The 21,594-nt window shown below is 41.7% G+C and overlaps 1 protein-coding gene across 1 annotated transcript; it reads left to right on the forward strand.

The window, feature by feature from the left end:
- Positions 1-36: 36 nt before the first annotated feature.
- On the forward strand, positions 37-14,582 carry LOC146663441 (ubiquitin carboxyl-terminal hydrolase 31-like). Its single transcript, XM_085415277.1, has 16 exons — positions 37-1,476; positions 5,378-5,515; positions 5,644-5,732; positions 6,761-6,853; positions 7,120-7,255; positions 7,356-7,506; positions 7,684-7,864; positions 7,950-8,061; positions 8,156-8,250; positions 8,777-8,854; positions 9,666-9,795; positions 9,939-10,058; positions 10,136-10,361; positions 10,440-10,598; positions 11,514-11,666; positions 11,756-14,582. The coding sequence occupies exons 1-16, from the start codon at positions 937-939 to the stop codon at positions 13,291-13,293; spliced, it is 3,939 nt and encodes a 1,312-aa protein (XP_085271403.1). The 5' UTR covers positions 37-936; the 3' UTR covers positions 13,294-14,582.
- Positions 14,583-21,594: the final 7,012 nt, after the last annotated feature.

The raw sequence follows: 21,594 nt of genomic DNA on the forward strand, positions 1-21,594 counted from the left end.
GTGTTTGGCCCTGACGTCAGCCGTTACCGCCCTGCCTGCAGTATCGTTACCCACAGATGATGATGGTGGTGATGGAGACGGGAGAAGCGGCCTCGCCGTGAATCTCATTCGGAGGCGGAATTAAGGCGCACGAAGCGGACAAGTATTTAAACAAACAAAAAAAAGGACAACAAACTTTCAGATGGAGAAACGGGAACGTCCGCTTCACGCGTTTGGCGCAGGGAGAGATGCCCCGCAGCAGCCAAACGCCAGGGAGCGGCGCGCTGTGTCGCTTCGGTCGGGGGTTCCTCAGTTTGGCAGCGCGCCCGTGGAGTCGATTTAGGGAAGACGTTCACTTGGTTCATATCTCCGACCCACCGGTTCTCAACGTCAGCGCGGATTCGATGGCCGGGGTCAGAAGAAATACCTTTAAAAGGGTGGAGCTGCGGTTTGTTTAATAATAAATGATGAGGAATTCCGCTCGTCACTCTCAGCCTAATTGCGAGTAGTGGATTTGATGTTTATGTGTGCCTGACACTGATACCCGAGCCCCATCAGCGCCGTGCTTTCTTTTTCCTTTTCCAGCACCCTAACAAAGAAACGGGTGATGATATGTCACCATTTGAAATGACGATGGCTGCTGGCGGGTGCGGGACTACCCCTGGCATTCACGTAAAGCGCCCTGATAGCGGCTCTCCGCGGAGGCAGTTTATGCAATCCGACGCAGTGTTGCAAGTGGGCCGATGATTTGATGCTGTACTCTGCTGTCTCCTAATGATATGATCCCAAGAACTGCCAGGCCTTTACGTTTCAGTGAAATATGCTCAGGCCTCCCGTAAAGCACCACAGAGCGGGGAGCTGTCAGTGCGCGGGCACGGGGTGTTTCTCTGAAAAGTGGGGGCCCTCTCTGTAATTAAGGTGTGAAATCGGAGGGGCAGAGAGAGAAAAAAAGCAATCATGTCGAAAGTTGTGAGTAACAAGGAGAAGAAATCCTTCAGCAAAAAGCTGTTCCGGAGGAGCTCGGTGCGCTCCGTGGGGAGCTTTATGAGCAGAGTTCTCCGGACTCTCTCGACTCTGTCTCATTTTGGCACCGACGAGCAGGCCGCCGAGGATGAGACCGACGAGGCAACTTTGCTCCCCAACACCACTGGGGGGTCACTCCCGTCGGATGACAGCGACTGCGGGGGTTTCCCCTTTGGGGATAAGGTGCCCGGTGTCGCCGGGCTCAAGAACCACGGCAACACCTGCTTCATGAACGCTATCTTGCAGTGCCTGAGCAACACAGAGCTCTTTGCTGAGTACCTTGCTTTGGAGCAGTTCAAAGGTGGAGAGACGACAAGCAACAACGAAAAGGCCAAGTCCAACGGGGTGCTGATGCAGAAAAAAGGGGGAGGCCAGCAGCAGCCGGAGACAGGGGAGGTAACCGAGCAGCTGTCCGGACTGGTTCGGGCTCTGTGGACCTTCGAGTACACTCCTCAGCACAGCAGAGACTTTAAGGTAGGTCGTGGAGACCCATATAAAGACCCTCGCTCTGTGTGGGTCTGCACAAGTTTGACAAGCAAGCAGAAAGTGTCCAAAATACACTAGATTTAAGTTGTGTTTCTATTTTATTTTGCAATATTTTTTTTTATTTCTTTGAGCTCCAAATTCAACAGTCATCTAACGTTTGATTAGATATGAGCTTATGGGACAACCAGCTGCACCTTATAGTCCAAGTTTTTGCCTCTTAAGTGCAACTAAGTGAACTTGAGCAACAAACTGAGTCCTACTTTTTAAGTGGTTGGCTACAAATCAATGTGTTTTTTATGTTCTCTAAACTTACATGGTTAGAAGATAAATCTGAGTGTGAACTCCTTAAATATTACAAAGATGATTAGTTTTATATTTTAGATATGCCACTTTGTGTTTCTGACTTTGATCCAGGTGTGATTGTCATACACGGGGCAGCCATATATGCACTTTACAAGCAGTACAGTGTTTATAGTAGAATCCCAGTGATCCGTGAAAAGTCAGTGTTTATAGGACTAACACTTCTTCCTTGTAAATGAAACAGAATCTTGAGCAGAGCTGTATTGAAGCTGACTGTATCAGCTTTTTGCTTCCAGCCTTGTCTGTTTTTCATTGTCATCTCTTAAATCTGCGTCCCGGCGATGAAAAGTTTGCCTGTCACGATCACAAAGATTTGCTTCTGCATAACAAAAGACGTGTTTTCTCACTCATGATGTGTTCTTGAAAAGTTCAATACAAAGTGGAGAGAGACTAAACAGAAACGGGCCATACAGCGCATTCTTTGTTCTTGACAATGTTGCTATTTCTGTCTATTTTCTTCTGCTTTAGTTGCCAGCCAAACTGCAAACAGTCCAGCTGGATATAGATTATTTTCATCATCAGAAGCATTAAACATGTTGAACTGGACATGGACACATGGGTGAATATAACCTTAAAAAAACAGAATAAAACTATGTAGGATTTTTGCAGCATACAAGTGTTTTCTAGTAACATTAGTAACGCTTCCAACTGGTGCTTTTAAAAGTGTCATTTCATAGATATTTGGGAGAACACACACACACACACACACACACACACACACACACACACACACACACACACACACACACACACACACACACACACACACACAGTACAAATGGATCTTTCTCTTCAAATGTCTAAAAAATACTATTACAACCTTAAATGCTGCTAACTGGACTTCAGCAAAGCAAACTTTGTTGTGGTTTGTGTACATTAAAGATGGACATTTGCTAATTTTCCACCTCTTTTCTTAAACCACAATCTGAGCCTAAACTGGAAGCACTTAAAGACCATTAGGGAGATTTAATAAGAACACAAGGGAATTATTTTATCGTCCATTCTCTCTCAGAAGCCGCTGGTTTGAGGATTTGGTTGTAGTACACTACCTAAAATCTCAAAGACTTTGCACAAGTCTGCACTTCTGCACATCTCATCTTAAGATGAGATTTTATTTGTCCAAAGAGTTTGGAAGTTCCTTTGTTATACCAGCTGAACATTAAGTGAAACACACTAAAAAGACTTAACAAAACTGATTACAAAGTAGAATTGGCATATAGCTAAAAATTTAAATACAATATCACAAAACAAATATCTTAAAAAAAGATCAAAATAAATACAATTATATAAAATAAGTATAAATAAAAAGTGTATTAAATATCTCAAATGTGTAAAAATATCCAATCCAACAAAGAAAAATGAAACAGAATTAAACTAAATGTAGATAAAAGCATAAATATCAGATGACATTGAAGTGGCTTCCTGTAACAGGGTCAAGTGTCAAAGCCAATGCAGTCACTCTACACACAGAGTAAAGTGTTGTGACAGTGCCAACATGAGACATTCAACATTTGTAACCCCCCCCCCCCCCAACAAAACAAAACAAAGCAAATTATATGATGATAATATTGATATGATATTTTTTAAAACCCGTACTGATACTGATATTTGATGATCTAAAAATCCAATATGTCAGCCGATATTTTTTCTTTCAGACCCATGAAATATGAACAGCTTTGCATGACATTCATCGTGTGTAGCTTTTTATGGGCAGTTACTAAGATAATATTTGTCTAATAAGCAAAGTTCTCCAGTTCAAATCTGGGAGAAGATGCAAATCCTAAATCAACCAAAAAAGTAACAAAAACAAAAAAATGGAAAACCATGCAGGGCTATCTGTTGTGGCAACGACTTGCGAATATGGGAGCAGCCAAAAGTAGCTTCTCCTACTAAGATAATTTAAAAAAAAAAAAAACTAAACTTTTTTACTGTTACAATCAGTCTTTGACTACTTTTTTTATGAGTGTTGCTAACAGAGAAGTTGCCCTCTGGTGGATAAACTACTATTTCTCCTGTTTCTCCTCCTAGCTCTTTTTAAAAACTTTTAAACTTTTTCTTTATCAGGTGTTATAAATGCACATACATACATCGTGCACCTTTTAAATACACGGGAAACATAGTTATATTTTTGCTGTGTGGTGGTTTCATTCATTTTATGGCACATTTACTTAACACTTATTTAATCCTTTCAAGCTCAACCTGCTATTTGACATTTAAGTTGAACTACAAGTTCAGCTAAAATCCTGGTCAAATGTACTGCAAAGGTACAAACGAAGGTCAGTAAGAGTCACGCAAAAGTGTTTGAGTGCACAGCCTGGGAAAACAGTTTGTCCTTCCTGGCACTGGGGATTTTTGTAGTGCCTTGTTGGTGTCACTGGTTTTTAATTTAGATTTTGAACTCTGCATTGCAGACCAGAGGTTTGGGGTATGAAATGTGAGGGCACTTATTTGGCAGAAAAAAAGCCAACAACTCAGGCTAATGATGCATTATGAGAAAGATATCACAGCTTTAATGCAGTGCCTCATTTAATATTACTTTTTAAATATTATCACCAACTGATGAATTCAGAATGAAGTTACACAGGCTGAGCATCAGTATCAAGCCACTTTCATACTGATTGGTTATTGGCCTGTTGGCAAAAAACAGCATAAACCAATGGCATTGGCCGATTTTTATCAGCTAGACGTTGACAAACAGTGCGATGAACAATAAAAGACTCTGAAACAGTTCAGCCATTGTTTTTATATCGCACAACGAAGAAAACAGGGAGTAACGACTAAAACCAAATACAGTGGCACTCAGGACAATCAGGACAGTTGCTATTGGCTTAGAATTTCACATTTTGTGCATCCCTAGCTTTGCCCTATGGGAATAACAATCCCATTTTTTTCACAGTGTCTTGTCTGTCGTTAACCAAAAATACACACAGCATAGCAGTTTATAGGGTTCTATTTTTGTGAATGTGCAGTGTTTAAAAGAGACCTGGGTATTTAGAAAATGAATCACTGATATCATCTCAGATCTCTTTACTTAAAGACAACCTTTGTGGTTGAGCCACACAAGATAGCCTGGCCCTGTTTTTTTTTGCACAATTTGCACAAAAGCGCTGAGGCTGCTTTTGTAACTGCTCTAAAATAAGGACGACTGTCCCATAGGAGAGGCTGAGCAGCCACACAGTACCCAGTGCCGCTCGTATCTTTGACCTTGTGTGACATTTGATAGCCTCTGCGTGGAGGTGACTTCACAGCTTCCAGCCTGGGCGGCTTTGTAGAGTACGCACTGTTTTGATCTCCAGCAGCTTATTGTTTAAGGTCAAGCTTCAGCCAGTGTCCTTGCTTTAAAAAGCTTGGCCTGACCTTTAGGACTCTGCTAATCGTTGTCCTGATTAAACATAGCTGAATATTTCACAGTTAAGCAAGGTGGAAAAAGGGAACGAGTCGCTCTCTGTGAACTTTTACTACATCTCTGTTTTTTTTGTGCAAGCCATCCAATTCCTTGATTTTTCTTTTTTTCTGCTGTTGTCTGCAGAATGTAGTGTCAAAGAGTGCCCTTCAATTCAAGGGCAACTCCCAGCACGATGCCCAAGAATTCCTCCTCTGGTTGCTTGATAGAGTTCATGAAGACCTCAACCAAATTGTCCCCCTGGACAGCAGACTCCCCAGGAAGGTAAACACTGATTTAGATCACAGTTACGTGTTACCGCTGTGTCCTAAAGTAAACAGATATGCAACTGCGCATTCGGTAATTTCTGAACATTTTATTGCTTCTTGACTGCTGCTGTTGTTTATTCTCAGCCTCCAGTAGAAGAAGAAACTGTCCCTGAAGGATCTCCACTACCAGCACCTGGCTCTTTTGTACAGGAGCTGTTTCAGGCACAATACAGGTAAAATTTGCAGTTGCTGGCAGTTGCACATTTGTTTTGACTCTTTAGCACCGTGCTTGTATTACAAAACATACATACGTAGTTAAGAAAATCCTCGACATCCTTTGTTTTCTATGCTGAGAGTAATTGCCCATGTGATAAACATCCAAGTGAAACGCCGATCACAGGTCGAATCTACATTGGTATAGATGAGGATATTTATACACAGCTGTGACTTTGACATCAAACCAAACACTGTGCAAATGGAAAGCGAGATCACTCATTAGTTTGTGGATTCTTTGCTGTGGATGTTTTATCCTAGAAAGTGTTAAGCAGTGTTAAATAAGAATGAAAATACATTTTCAAGACCATAAACTCACCAGAAAAGTGTTCACTGAACTCATAAATCAAGTGAGAAGTGGAGTCATTTCCTCAGTCTTTACAGACTTCTTTCTGTAACTGGAGCAATTGCCCCCTGCTGGCCATTATTATGATTGCAGGTTCAAAGCTGCTGTTGCTTCTTTTTCTTCTTTTTCTTTTCCTTTTATTTAAAGCCCAAGAAACTTAAAATTCAGTTCAGTTTTATTATATGGCACCAATTCACATTAACAGTTGCCTTATATTGTAAGGTAAAAACTCTGTAGTATTAAAAAGAAAACCCCAACAGTCAGATAACCCTGAAAAGCAAACATTTGGCAACAGTGAGAAGAATAAACTTCCTTTTAATGTGAAGAAACCTCCAGTAGAACCAGGATCAGGGAGGGACAGTCATCAGCTGTGAGGAGACAACAGAGGGAGGCAGAATTAAAGACAAATTATGAGAGTTTTATAATTGAGAGTGATTAAATGTAGCAGTGGTGTATAAACATACAGAGATTGAAAAGAGGTCAGGAAAGAAGAAATGCTTAGTGCATGATGGGATGATGGGAAGCCTCCCAGGAGCCTGAGCTTAGGAATAAATTTGATCTGGCTCAACTATTCAGCTTCATATAAGAACATAAAAGTGGTGTCAGTTGTAATTCATTAATTCTCCTTGTTTCTCTGATTAGATCCTCCCTGACTTGCCCTCACTGCCAGAAACAGAGCAACACCTTTGATCCTTTCCTCTGCATCTCACTGCCAATCCCGGTACCTCACACAAGGTAAGGTGACTCTGGGTCTAGTTTAGAAGTAAGACAATCCATCATACAATTAAAAAAAAAGTCCCTGTATCCAAAACTGTAATGAGACAAGATCCTGTCTGAACTCCAAGCTTGGAAACAAAGGGAGTGTCAAACCGAGCCCAGACAAACACTGTGAGAGATGTGACAGGAAAAAGCTAAAATTAGAAGATGCTGTCTATCTTTGGAACATCGGTCCAGTCATGGTTATGAAACAGCCAATTAAATCCAGTCGTTCTGTTGTGCAGGCCCCTGTATGTGACAGTGGTGTATCAAGGAAAGTGCTCCCACTGTATGAGAGTCGGGGTGGCGGTGCCCCTCTCTGGCACCGTGTCCAGGTTGAGACAAGCTGTGGCCCAAGAGACCAAAATACCTGCCCAACAGGTGAGGCCTCATTTAAAACTTTCCTCTTTGTGTTCCTGTTAACGAACCCGCATCAGTAATTTAGTGTTTTGGGTTTTTTTGATTCCCCGTCACTGCTTAGATTGTTCTCACTGAAATGTACTACGATGGCTTCCATCGCTCCTTCTGTGACGATGACGACGACCTCGAGATCATTCAGGAGAGCGACTCCATCTTTGCTTTCGAGACACCCGAGCTGTTCAGACCGGAGCAGATCCGCTCCAAGCGATGTGGTACGACATCCTGTTTACTCACTCTTTGTCTCAGTGTAGTGGGTTGACAAAAACAGGCAAAATGTTTCATTTTTGGGAAGGTAAAGCAGCATGTTGGATTGATTTTTGGAAACACTTCACAAGGGAGCACGTGGGTTTTTCCCCCCCCAACTTGAACTTTTTCTGTGTATGTTTCAGGAAGCCCACATGCCAATCTCAATCAGAACAACTTGAAGTATGGGACAGATAATAACAGGATGGCCACACAAATACAAGAGCCTACAACACCACCTCAGAGTCCCAATAAGAACAGCGGGCAGGCTGAGAAGATCGTCCTGCTGGTGTGCAACAGAGCCTGCGCTGGACAGCAAGGACGCAGGTGCTTTAATGAACAGAGCTGTGTAAGAATTGCAAATTTAATCCACAAATCTTCTAAAACTTGCTGTTTTTCTATTTTCCCGCAGGTTCGGTAATCCATTTATTCTATATTTGGAGCGTACAGTGACCTGGGATGTACTACAGAAAGAGATTTTGGAGAAAATGAGGCATGTTCTGCGCCCTGGAGTCTTTGTACAGGTGCATATTATGACGTAAACACAGCAACCTCACATTTTGATAAGCTTTTAATGAAGATTAAGTTTTTTCTTGTCTTACCCTTGACGCCCTGTAGGTGGGGCCCTTCACTTTGCGTGTGGTAGGAGTGGTTGGAATCACATATCTCTTGCCTCAGGAGGAGCAGCCTCTCTGCCATCCCTCTGTGGAAAGGTAATGCCGCATATCCCCGCTAGGATGCAGTGTTACCCCACCTGAATGTCATTGTAGAAATCCTGTGGCGTGTTCTGTCCAGTTGAAGGTGATTGAAGAGCCTCAGCGAACCTTCATTGGTATTGATGTCAAAATAAATCCTGAGATGTCTGATAGCTTGTCTGGTTCTAATAGATTTTCTTCACAGAGGCTGTCGACCTCTGGGGTTGTTGCATGGATTTTTTTTTTAATGAAAAGAAAGTTGTGAGTGACATTTGCTCCGCTTGTGTTACATGAACAAACAAAGACTCGTTCAAACTAAACTTTAAAACAAAAAACATGGTCACCATCACAAGTTCTGATGATGACTTCAATACTAGGACAATGGTTAATAGTGGCTAGTGGTGAAAATCTAAAACAGAAATTACCTCTAGAGGAGGCGTAAATCTTTCTGTGCTTATGATAATAAATATAATAATGAATTAAAAAACCCAGTTAAATGTGTAAAATTAAACATTTAATGTGTCTCTGGTCTAACTTTTAACAGAGCATACAAGTCCTGTGGTCCTGGAGGACCCCCTCATGTCAAAATTGTTGTTGAGTGGGACAAGGAGACGAAAGACTAGTACGTGACACCCACACGCACACACACACACAAAATTAACACAAGAACTGGACTAAAAAAATGATGGACTGATAGAGTGATGAATCCAAATAAGAGTTTTTGGTTCAAATTGTTGTCTGTAGAAACGGAGGAGGTCAGGTGAGCGGTACAACATTGAGTATTTACAGACATCTGTAAAACCCAGTGGAGGCTCGGTCATGGTTTGAGGCTGTACTTCAGCCAGCAGTGTTGGGGATCTTGTCAAAATTCATGGAAATATAAATGCAGAAATGTACCATCAGATTTTGTTCCACCATGCAACACTATCTGGAAAGTGTCTGATTGGCAGTGACTTTGATTTTCTGCACGGCAATGATCTTAAACTAAATTTCAGTAAATGCAGAGCTCGATAAATAAAAACAGCAACACACAATACAGCACTATCAGTCGTAGACTGGCCTCCCAAAAGCTCAGAACTCAACATTATTGAAGCAGTGTGGGATCATCTTGACAGAGAACAGAACAAAAGGCAGAAACATCCAAGGAAGAGCCTTGAATGTCCTTCAAGAACTCTGAAAAACTATTCCTGAAGACTACTTAAAGAAATTACAAGAGAATAATGAAGAGTCATGATGTTCCCACCAAATATTGACTTTCAAGCTCTTTGGAATTGTACAAACTCTTTTTTTCCCTTATATGCTCTATTTCTATGTGTTTTCTCATATATATAAAACATGTGAAGACATGAGGGGTGACTTTAGCACAGCGCTGTATAGTAACTCTTTTGAAGTTGTGTATTCCCTCTGTGACTTCGGCTGTGTTACGCCCACAGTCTGTTCAAAAGAACTGAGGACGAGTACATCCCCGATGCTGAAAGTGTGCGGCAAGCGAAGGAGCAGCATCTGCAGCCTCAGACCTGCTCACTCGCCCAGTGCTTTCAACTCTACACCAAAGAGGAACAGGTATGCTGGTGTGACCTGCACAAAAAATATTACTGATACTGATTAAAATATATATATTTCCCCTTGCATGCAGGGGTGCAGAGCGTAAAGCCTGTTTTGTGCTTAAAGTTTGCCACTTTAAAGCGTTTTCACATTAATTTCAGCTTGCTCCTGATGATGCATGGCGCTGTCCACACTGTAAGCAGCTTCAGCAAGGCAGCATCAAACTCAGCCTGTGGACCCTGCCAGACATCCTCATACTTCACCTGAAACGCTTCAGACAGGTGCAAGATTGTATCTTTTCATACGATGTAAGTAAAAAACAAAAAAAACCCCAAACTTAAACGTATTGCTTCTACAGGACGGGGATCGGCGAATGAAGATGCAGAACATGGTGAAGTTCCCGCTTACGGGCATGGACATGGCACCTCATATGGTAAAGAGAAGCCAGAGCAGCTGGAGTCTGCCCTCCCACTGGTCGCCATGGAGACGGCCGTACGGGATGGGTCGTGATCCAGAGGACTACCTTTATGACCTGTATGCGGTGTGTAACCATCATGGGACCATGCAGGGAGGACATTACACAGGTGAGGAAGCACCATATCCAGCTGGGTACAGAAGCTCTCCAGGATATTTATGTTGTTTTATTTCATTGTGTCTTGTAGCTCACTGTAAGAACTCCATCGATGGGCAGTGGTACTGCTTTGATGATAGCGATGTTCATCCCATATCTGAAGATGAGGTCTGCAAGCAGACTGCTTACATCTTGTTTTATCAACGACGTGCAACTATCCCGTCCTGGTCTGCCAACAGTTCTGTGGGAGGTAATTTGTGACAATGTTACTGTGTGCAGACTCATGTCCAATATGCAAGAAAAAGCATTTGGCAATAAACCCATAAAAAGGAACACAATTTTGAGTCATTTTCTCATGCACCTAAATGGTAAATGGACTGGTGCTAGTATATCACCTTTCTAACATTTGCACACACTCTCACATGGATGCATTGGGGGAAACCTGAGGTTCAGGATCCTGCACAAGTGGGCTGAAGGAGTTAGAGATCGGTCCACCGACTGTGATTTGTAGGCGACCTGGTTTTACCACTGTTGCTATATTATTCCTTGGAAGTTACTTTATAAACACTTACACTAGCACATCTGTTAAAACAGTGCAGAGGGCAAACATTCAAACTGATTCAAATTTGCTGTGGATGATCAATGCTGGTGATGAGTGCTCGGTCTGTGGCTACCACTGAGCACTTTCAGCAGTTTATGTACTCTACAGTTTCAAAGCCTGAAGATGGAGCATCGTGCAGGGAGCAGGTGGTTCTTCTTCTTTTTTCCTCAGCAGTCATGAGATTAAGCACTGGGAATTCATCCTCCAGGGTGTGACTGTGGTGTTTGAAGGGAAACACTGTGGAGAACTCCACTGTGTGGTGGCATACAAACCCACTGGTTAGATTTGCTTCCCTGTGACTTTGCACACTTGCCCAAAATGAAAATAATTTTTAAGGGCTCCTGTTTTCAGACACTGAGAGAAATCCGGCTCACATCACAGAGATCTAAAAGTAGAAGGTCTGAAGGTTCATGAGCAGATGACCTTAAAGGTTTTTGATATTTATTTTTTATGTGCTGTATCCTGGAACTTTTTTATTGCACCTCATACCTCACATATTAAATTATCCTGTAATGCTCATAATATATAGATGTTCAACCACTGTCTGTCTGTTTGGCCTCTCAGGTTCCACCAGTTCCTCTTTGTGTGAGCACTGGATTAGTCGGCTGATAGGAAGTCGTCCACCTAGCCAAGCCTCATCAGGGTCCTCCAGACGCACCTCGCTGGCCTCTCTTTCTGAGTCTGCTGAGTTTGCTGGTGAACGGAGTGAAGATGATGGTAAAGAACACTAATATCACACAATTACATGTGTTTTTTTCAGCTGACAAGCATGACTATTTTCTTAATGCATGTTCTCTGCCCTGCAGGTTTATCTTCCAGACCAGCAGTGAGAGGCATGCAAAGGCAAACTTTCTCCTCAAGATCTTCCATCGCAAGTCCCTTAGCACTGAGTGAAAACGGTGCTAAACCATCCTGGCCCCACTCTGCTAAGCTCCAGCTTCGTTCCAACTCTCCCTCACGCTTCTCCCTGGAGTCCCACTCCTCCTCCCCAGTACTGGAAAGGATAGGAGAGGTGGTTGATACCAAGCAGTCTACCTCCTGCTTCACTGGGTCACCGAAGTTAGATAAACTGTCAGGGGGCAAGTCGGCTATTGGTGCTTTGGAGAGTAATGGAGGCGCTAAAAGGCTGATAGAGCAGGTGCACTCGAAAGCTGTGCTGCAGGCAGATCAGAGGAGCTCCATCCAGGCAGGAGATAACAACAATTTACTGGCTGGGGCTGAACAGGTCAGTCCAAGACATGGTGCAGCTGCAAAGGAGGTGAAACCAAGGACTGTGGCCGTGGACAGCAGCGGTGTCAAAAGGTCCTCTGCCAAGACTGGGCTGGAGAGCGAAAAGAGCCCAAAGAAGCGCGCTGCCACCTCCTCGACGTCATCCAGCTCTCTCTCTCCTGCATCTCCGGCCATTGATAAGTCACAGTCTCGAACACAATCCAAAAGCGCAGCGGCACCATCAACGCCAAAAGACAAAAGCGATGGAAGCACTAAAATTTGCAAGGGCGGCTCCTCCAGAACAGCAACCCCCTCTAAAAAAGGATCATCCCAAACCACGGAGGTATTACATCCTGAGTTGGCTGCACAGAAAAAGAGTGGATCTCCCGGATTACAAAACTCACACCCTCAGAGGAGGACATCACCCAGAGGGGTTAGTGAGAAAAGCTCCGCTTCAGGAAGGAACAGAGCAGCAGACAGGAGCACTAGCCGTGAATCGTCACGGACCAATACGGCGTTAGAGAAGAAAGTTAGCCATGGAGGTCCTCCCTCCAGGCTGAGCGCTGCTAGTAGAGCTGAGGGCAGGCCAGGCAAGGCTATGGAAGACAGAGCAGCAGCCCGGAGCTCAAGCAGTAGCTCCTCCATTACTAGTCTCCGATCCTCAAGTGTAGGTGTTTCCTCTTTAAATACAGCTCCACCGCTAAGAGGCCCCCAGAGGAGCAGTAAGACAGAGGACAAAGGTTTGTCCTTCTTTAAAACTGCTCTGAGGCCTAAAGAGACCCGGAAACCAAGTGATAGCGGCAAAGCAGGGGCAGGAGAGGGGAAAGGAAGTCCAGAGGAGAGTGGTGGGAGCGCATCTAGAGAAGGAGTCCCGCACGGAGCGAGCAAAAAAACATTGTGCGTGGCCTCGGAGTCCAACGCGAGCACAGCCAAAGACAAGGAGTCCTCTAAGGCATCAAGTTCCGCCAAGCACTCACTGCTGCCCTCCACAAAATCAAAGCTTTCTGGAGCAGAAACAGCAGCTCAGTCTCCTGCCACTGCAAAGGACCCTTCAAAGAAAGAGCCGGCTAAAAAGACATTACAGTCCAGAAAGATCCCCATCAACTCCACACAAACTAGCCAGAAATCCAAGTGATGTTACTCCGAGGGTCTGAAAAACAATCTCTCTAAAGTGCAGCTCTGAGGTGTTTTTCTGTTTCTTTTTAACCATCAAACCAGACACAAAGCATGTCTGGCAAAACAACTTTGAAGCACCTGTAGCTTTTCAGTGGTCACTGAATACCAGCTGCCATATTGGACACCTCTTGCCCACATTGTTAAATAGTTATTTAGGAATGGATTTTAACAGAAGCACTTTGTATGGATTGCATTGATTTTCAGGCGTATTATACTGTGTTGTAAATAAGCATGGGCGTGTGTTTAAATTATTGCCTTGTTCTGTCTGTAGCATCGTCGGGAGAAGAGCAGCTCATAGCGAGAATAAAAGTCACTTTGCACAAGTTGGAAAGTGGATGCGGAAAGGAGAAAGGAACTTTTCAAACACGGACTCACTCAGTCACCAAAGGAAGTTTACTGGCAATTTTTAACATGCTGATGCAGCAAATTATTTTCAAGAGAAGATCTTTACGTACAGCTCTCCTCCAGTATCGAGAGCCATTATGTCAACGACAAACATCAGTGCCTCAGATAATCGCAGAGAAGTATTTAATCGAAAGTTGTGTAACTGCAGGTGTTGGTAAATTTGTAACTCGATTTTAATATTTATCAAGCACTGAAAATGTCATTTCAAGTAAAACACAATAACGCCTGTTTAGTGCGAACCGCTGTTTACATGTGCTCTTTTTTGACGTAGTAATTCTGCAATAGCCTTTAAAAAAACAAACAGAAAAAAACAAAGTTTTTCTTCTTTTTTTATTCGACCACATTCTGACTGTCGCCAAGAAGCTGAGGAGTGAAACGTGCGTCATCAGTGTCTAACGTCTGGAGATCCTCGGTCCACCATGGTTCTTAACATTTGTGTTTATTAACCTGTAATAACCCCTCAAAACCACCCCTGCCCTCCAGCTGCTGACGCCAACACTTAACTGCGGTGCCCAGGTTCCCTTGTGGGGAATCGAGCCTCTTCAGACTGCCAGACGTCTCCAAACATTCCTCCCAGACGAACACAGGGTTAATGTACAAAAAAACCGCATAAACAACATGCTCAAAGACAGCCTGTCCTCTGTCTTCACATGCCACATCACAGCTTGTGCGCATCTTAGCTTGCAATACAGAGTAGTACTCCGCAGAACGCACTGACTGTAGACCCGAGAAAAAGAGATCACTATTCCTGAAGTATGTGACAGTTGTTGCATGATAAATTGCTTATGCATGCACTTAACTATGCAAGCAGATTCTTGTAAATGCCCACACTGAGTATGTAGAAGTGCCACTCTTGTTGGATGTGTATTTATTTCCAAGTATATATATGTATATGTACATGTATATATATATATCTATATATTTATATATGTATATATATATATATTAATTATTATTATTATTATTATTATTTTTTTCAAAGGCCAGCATCGGAGAGCATGTAAAGGCATCTTTATTAAAGCTTTGTTTGCACATTTCCTCAGAGTAATATAGAGTTCATATGAATGAAGGTTTTCTGTAGTGTATTCATTTGTCTCATGTTTCCCCCTCGAAACAAACACTCACAGTTGCACTTATTTTTTTAAACAGTTTTCATGACTTTTGCAGCAAAAATGCTGCTGCAGCTTTCGGATTGTGTTACAGTCGGATCACTTTTAACTGGTCAATATTAGCAGAGCTATATTTGCCCCAGGATGGGAGTGTTTTATGATAGACCCAGTGACAGGCTTGTTGTCTGGGTTTAAAGGGGCATTAGTGGTCTGTGTAGTTCCAGAGACATCTGCTGTAAAGATGTCTGCCTCTTCTTTAGTGAAATGGAGCTGTGGCCCTCACCGTGCCCAAAAATCACAGATTTTAAAAGCTCGGCAGCAGAAATCTGATGTAGTGCAAAGAAAGAAGTTCCAGCATGAAACTGCTTGTGAGGATTTTTATTTGTATTTTTTTTTATTTGTATTTTTTTTTAAGTAACCTTGTGACTTACATTTAGCTGATTTTGGAGTGAACTCTATTTCTGTTCATGCATTTAGACAGATTGTGGCCACTCATGACCAGTCTGCATAACTGTGCTGCTTTTGTCAGAAAAAAACTGATGTGCAGTATACACGTATGCATCTTTTACATAAGATCAAAACATGAACCCTTCTACAAAAACAAAACCCGCCCAAACAAATGCTAATATCTTACAGTGAAACATTGGAAGGCTTCATTAACCTATACAACAGGAACTCTACTTAAGTCAAACCAATCAATGAAAGTTTTAATAATAAAATGATTTACTGAATGTCACATTTAAGGGTGAGTGTATATCACTAGCCACAAACTGCTTTGCGGGCTCTAAGTTTTCAGCACATGCAGTGCAGAATAAATCAAAGATGCTATCTTCAGTGCCTGCTGGCTACAGTTTGTTGATGCTGTGGTATTAAAACCCAACACATGCAGTATATGAACTGGAAAAAAAAAACCTGACCTATGTATGTCGCGCCAGTGTTGATGATATGTCAGCAATGTGGAAATGCAGTACTGTGAGGAATTATTTGTTTACACAAAATGCATGGGAATTATTAAAACCTTTTTATTTTCCCATTTGTATCGAGTCATTTTATTTAAAAAGTGCTGTGTTCGTCTTTTCTGTTGATCTGAGGAGGAAAGTGGGGCGGTGGTAATCACAACTGAAAGCAGGATCAGTGAAAATGCTGTCTCTGTCTCTCTGTTTGCGTGCAGACAGCTTGACCTGCAGGTGCTTTGTTTTTCATTTAGAGTGTTTGTATAACTAGCTTGGGGGACAATTTATTCTTCCATTTCTCATTACCTCCACTTGGTGGTGCTCGGTGTTTGCCTGAAAGTCTCAGAAGAGCCAGAAAAAAACGAGTTAGGGAAATAAAGCAGCACTCGGTGTGAATTTGCTCTTGACAAATGCCCTTCAGTCTGAACTTGTGGGATTATTAAGATATATAAGAGTGTCAGGTCTAATGCTGTCAGCGGGGCAGATGATATGTTATTAAACTACAGCACCATCATTTATTTAGAGCTGATTCAATTGCAGTTTTATTAGTTTGGCCCAAGGCTGGGCATATTAAGAGTTAATGCTGCCTCTTTGTCTTTTCTATTCTTGTAATTTTGTGTAACAGTCATCAGTTTTGGGGATTACATTTTCTGCCGCTCACTTCTCACCTCTTGTGCAGTCAGAAGACTGATGAAATTTTAAAAATTGCCTGGGGTGTGACGGGGCTACAACATGCTTCTCCCCACATGCAGCAGATTTTATACACTTGTAGGAAAGTGTATATTTTCTCTCTTTTTTTGAAACCCTAAAGGACAATGAGAGGCTCTCCTATTTAAATGCACGTATGGACGTAATTAAATTCACCGACTGCAACCCGGCACAGGATCATTCTGTAATGGAGCCAGGCTCTTCTAGTGCCGAAATCAATAATCATTTGCCAATTGTATCACTTCCAAGAGAACATCATTAGCAAGACCTCGGTGGAGAATTCAGCAACTTTTATCAGGATTTAGCACACAAACTGTGACATTACCCTCCGTGACTCCTGAACACAAGGCTGAATTAGTTTACATGTTTTGCTTTTGCTACATTAATGTGCTTGGTGCGTCGTAAAAAAGGCAATCTAATTGTATTGATCAAACCAATCTCGGTATCTTCTGGGGGCCAAATTTAATCCTTAATGCTGCTGCAAATGCTCCAGCGTCCCCGCGCAGGAGCAGGAGAGGAACGGGAGCTTCATGATTTCACTTTTTCACTGCTTGGATGGATCGATGCATTGACTACTGTGCTGAAGGTGAAATACTCAGTGTGGCCACACACACACACACTTATAAACACCTCTATAACACAACACAACAAATAGAACCAAGTGTAACAGCCATGCAACACTGTGAAACACATCTGACTGGATTTTCATTTTTGGTGCCCGTGTTTGTGTTGGTGTTCCATTGTTTTGTATTAAAATTCATAAGATGCTGCAGTGCTATAATACATCCAGTAGAATCTTGCTATTGGAATGTGTGTTATATGCTAACACAAACACACACACACACACACACACACACACACACACACACACACACACACACACACACACACACACCTATATATATTGTATACCTCTCTGCAGTATGACCTTATTATGCAGGACAGTGCTAATTTGTGTTGCATTATGAGCTTTTCTTTCTGTCTTTTTACATTAATGATATGTTTCTTTTTAGTTATTCATTTCCTATCTGATCCAATAATTTAGGGTATATAATCAGCCTCATTTAACTTGCCCAGCATTGTTCCCCTCTGACAGGACAGAAAAGAAAGATGCAGCAGAAAAGTGAAAAGCTTTCAAAAGCCTGTGGTAGCAGCTAAACTGATTAATCCTAAAGTCAGATATCTTGGTATTAATAGATCAGAGAATTATTTAAAAGGGTTTCTTTTCTTTGTAAAAGAAAAAAGCCTTTTATGTAATTTAATCATTTTTAGCTTTTCAACCAGTATTGTCACATGAAGGCACTCACAAGTTAGTTTCATTCACAAGATTTCTTCATTTCTACATTTAAAATGTGTAAATAACTTTAGGCAAGAAACTCGTACTTATTCTTGTGTTTTTGGTTTCCCTCTGTCAGTTCATAAACTGTATATAAAAGATGAAAATAGCCACCAGGAAGGCAACCAGTGATTTTCTATGTCCTGTTTTTCAAACCTCAGGCCAAACATTTTCATTGTTACCAGAGTTCATGAGTGTGGGGTGGACCTGATTTAAAGATAACTATAAAAAGTCATTTGAGAGCAACTTGTCAATTGCCAGTTAGGGTCACCCTAAAACATGTCCTACTTCCTTCTAGACACTCAGAGGACCAAAAGACTTGAAACTAACAACAGATCTAAACTGTAATATTTAACTTCTTTGTCTAACCACTGGCATTACCCTTGAAATGTTGGTTTAAACCACTTTTGTTTTTTTCACTTTTGTTGAAATGATGCTTTGCTCATTTTAATATTCAATTCAATTGATTTAAATTCTGTTTTATTTATAAATCGCAACAACAACAGTGGCATCAAGATACTTTATATTTTATGGTAAAGACGCTACAATAATGCAGAGAAAACAGAGAAAACCTGAACACTTGTATGACCTCATATGAGCAAACGCTTTGGCGACTTGCTTTTAACAGGAAGAAAAAGGGCGGAAGACAGAGCAGTTTAAATAGAGTTCCTAGCACAGATGTTGTTATTGTATACCTAAGGTCGGTGCTAGATTGGATCAACCAGAGGGACTGTCATCACTGCTGTGATTTTTTATTTGTTGTCACAGTCACACTGGAGAAAACGGTGGTTGGAGACTGCCACACGACCAAAATTAATGGGACTGTGTTCAATGAGCTTGTAATTTTACTACCTTTGAAATGGTTGCTTCAAAGATGGCGACCAGATCTGCGACCACTTACAATCAGTTGGTATCTGTAAAGCAACTTTGGTTCATGTGGCAATAAGATGGAGTCAGTCTGCTGCCAGTTTAAGACTGAATGAGGTAAAACTGTCATAAATCAGCCAAAACTGCAAACCAGTTCATGTCAACATAACAATTCATTTTATTAAACAGAATTTCAGGTTAAATACTTACATTTAGAGTCCAGCTGGAACCTCATTGATGTGAAACAAAAATCCTCAAATTCCTTCACAAATAATGACGTGATTGCTGCAGGATGCCAATCTACCTGTGAAAACCTGGGTGCTGGCCAACCTGGCTTTAATAGTAAAGCAGATGTAGTATAGATGAGTTATACTCACCAGCACAGACTGATTGCAGCATTTTGGCAACTCGTCTGCAATAAATTAGACAAGAGTTATTTACAAACCTTCCTCTGTCTGAGAGTGACTGCTGTCATCCAAATCAGATCGCAATTTGGAGACAGGTTGCCTTCCACCAGGCAACCTGTGCAACTGCTTTGTAGTTCAGAACTGATCATCCAGATGTTGAGGGTGTTGCATACTCAAGCTTGCTAAATCAGAAAAAAATAGCACCATTTTACACCAGTGTGACTCACAGTCCACATTTAAAAATGTTAGTGCTCAACAAATTTCTTAAGCTTCTATCTATCTATCTATCTATCTATCTATCTATCTATCTATCTATCTATCTATCTATCTATCTATCTATCTATCTATCTATCTATCTATCTATCTATCTATGCTAACAAACTGCATCTCCTTAAGTACCCAAGAAAAAGACGGAAACTGTTAAATTTTCTCTTTTTTACATTTTCTACTCAACCCTTATCAATTCATAATCATAAAGTGAAAATTTAACAACCTATGCTTCACCAAATGTGTTCTCAGTGTAGGGCTGTTTCCCCCCCTGCCAAATGAGAAACAAATTAAATCATTCACTTGTTTCAGCAGCGAGCGTGTCAGTTATTTCTCTTCTCTTGAGCCCAGTGATGGAGTACTTTAGTTCTCCTTTAATCGGATATGAAAAACCTAGTAAGCCTTGAGTGCATTGGAGAGCGAGCGAGCTGCTTTTTAGGCAATGCAATATACATGATGCGTCTTGTGGGATATCTAAGGCTGAATTACTTAACCCTAAGCAGTGAGTTGTGTCTTGAAAACAACTTTAACACCCAAAGAGACTCTGCTGTTGTTTCTGGACTAGAGACAGCTTCCACAAACTGTCAGGGTTGGTGATCTTTGTACCCTTCTCTAGCAGCACAGGATTAATGTGCAGTTTTTTAATGCAGCACAATAATCTTGCTAAATATAATCCCCATCATCACTCCGCACATTATCAGCTCAGTCTTAACTGCAAGATAGTTTTAATTCTAGCGTAAATTACCCCCAGATTTCTTTGAGTAATTAATTCACTGACATTCAGTTGAGTGCTCTTTATGAAGGAAGAAGCTGGAAGACGATACAGTCGCTAAAACCGCAACCTGTAAAATGTCTGAGACCCAGCAGCCTCATCCCACAGGCAGAGCATTTATTTCTCCTACATAATGCGTGGCAGTGGGTAGCTGGAATCCCAAGGCCGTTCTAATACAGAGGGACTCATCAGGATGCTGGAGAGCAAGGTGTGAAGTGTCAAAGTTGGACATAAAGCCAGCGCATGTCTGCCACGCTTCCTTTGACACCCATCCTACACCATTGGCTGTGCGAGGAGTGATTGACTGAGAGGTTGATTATGCTTTTTTCAGCCAGGTGGTTGGCAGGCAGAGAGGCGCATATCACCAGATTGCTGCATCAGCCAAAGTGTGAGGCCACAGTTTCTGGCAACAGTGCGTCTGGACGAACATCACAGGAATAATAAAAAGATGCAGGGATGTCAATCATCAGCTAAAATGTGTCTGTTTGGTTGATGATCCTTTTTTTTCTCTCCCTGTTTTGTTGGCAGCAGTCTCTCCATCTTCCTTCTTGTGTCATTAGAGGCTTTTGCCTTTTGAGCAATGCTGAGATGGAAGACAGGCGATACTGCACGGGTAAAAAAAACTGGAGGTTTTTTGGGTTCTTGGGGGAGACGGAGGAAGTCTTTGATGTTGGGGAGTTTTCATGGAGGCAAATAACACACTTTGATATTTTACGAACCATCTCTGCTTTTAAAAAAAAAAAATGCAGGCAAAAAGCGGCAGTATAAACACCACATACGCAGCTACAAACACACAAATATCCACACATATACTCTGTCAAAGTCGAGCTTCGAATTACCACCCAGCTGAAAGATTTGCTGTGATTTTTGTCTGTGGATATTTGTCTTCCACACCGCAGAGTTTCTGAAAGTTGCAATTTTCCTGATGACCAATGAGCGGAAGCCTGTCCTGCTTGATTTTCAGAGGAAGATAAATTAGTGTTTGGATGAACATAAAAGGTAATGTATTCATAAAAGCTGTGATGAGTGCAGCTGTCTCTAGCATCTGACATCCAATCTGAGACAAGCCGCCCGGGGAGTCTGGACCATCCTCCACCCTGAGTTTGTGTGTGTGTGTGTGTGTGTTACTGTGTGATGGAGTAGAATTTCATTTTTTGTGATGGAAAGCACAGTACGAGTATTTCTTAGAGAACTAAAGATTATGTGCTGCTGCTTTGATTACATTCAGAAGCCAAACATTTAAGTTAAGTATTGTAATGATTAAAGAGGGCTGCTGATCAAAATGAGCGTATCTGTATCAAATATTGCTCTGATTTACTTATTTAAGCTGTGACTAAGATGCAAATTTCATGAATGATGTGAAATATAATCAACAACTTGATGCTGAAATAAATTGGTTTTTTAAAATTAATTATTTAAAAAAAAAAAAACAGAAT

Source organism: Rhamphochromis longiceps, linkage group LG8, assembly GCF_057381845.1.
Source record: "Rhamphochromis longiceps isolate RC_006_pf linkage group LG8, R_longiceps_female_GT1.1, whole genome shotgun sequence".
Taxonomy (NCBI): domain Eukaryota; kingdom Metazoa; phylum Chordata; class Actinopteri; order Cichliformes; family Cichlidae; genus Rhamphochromis; species Rhamphochromis longiceps.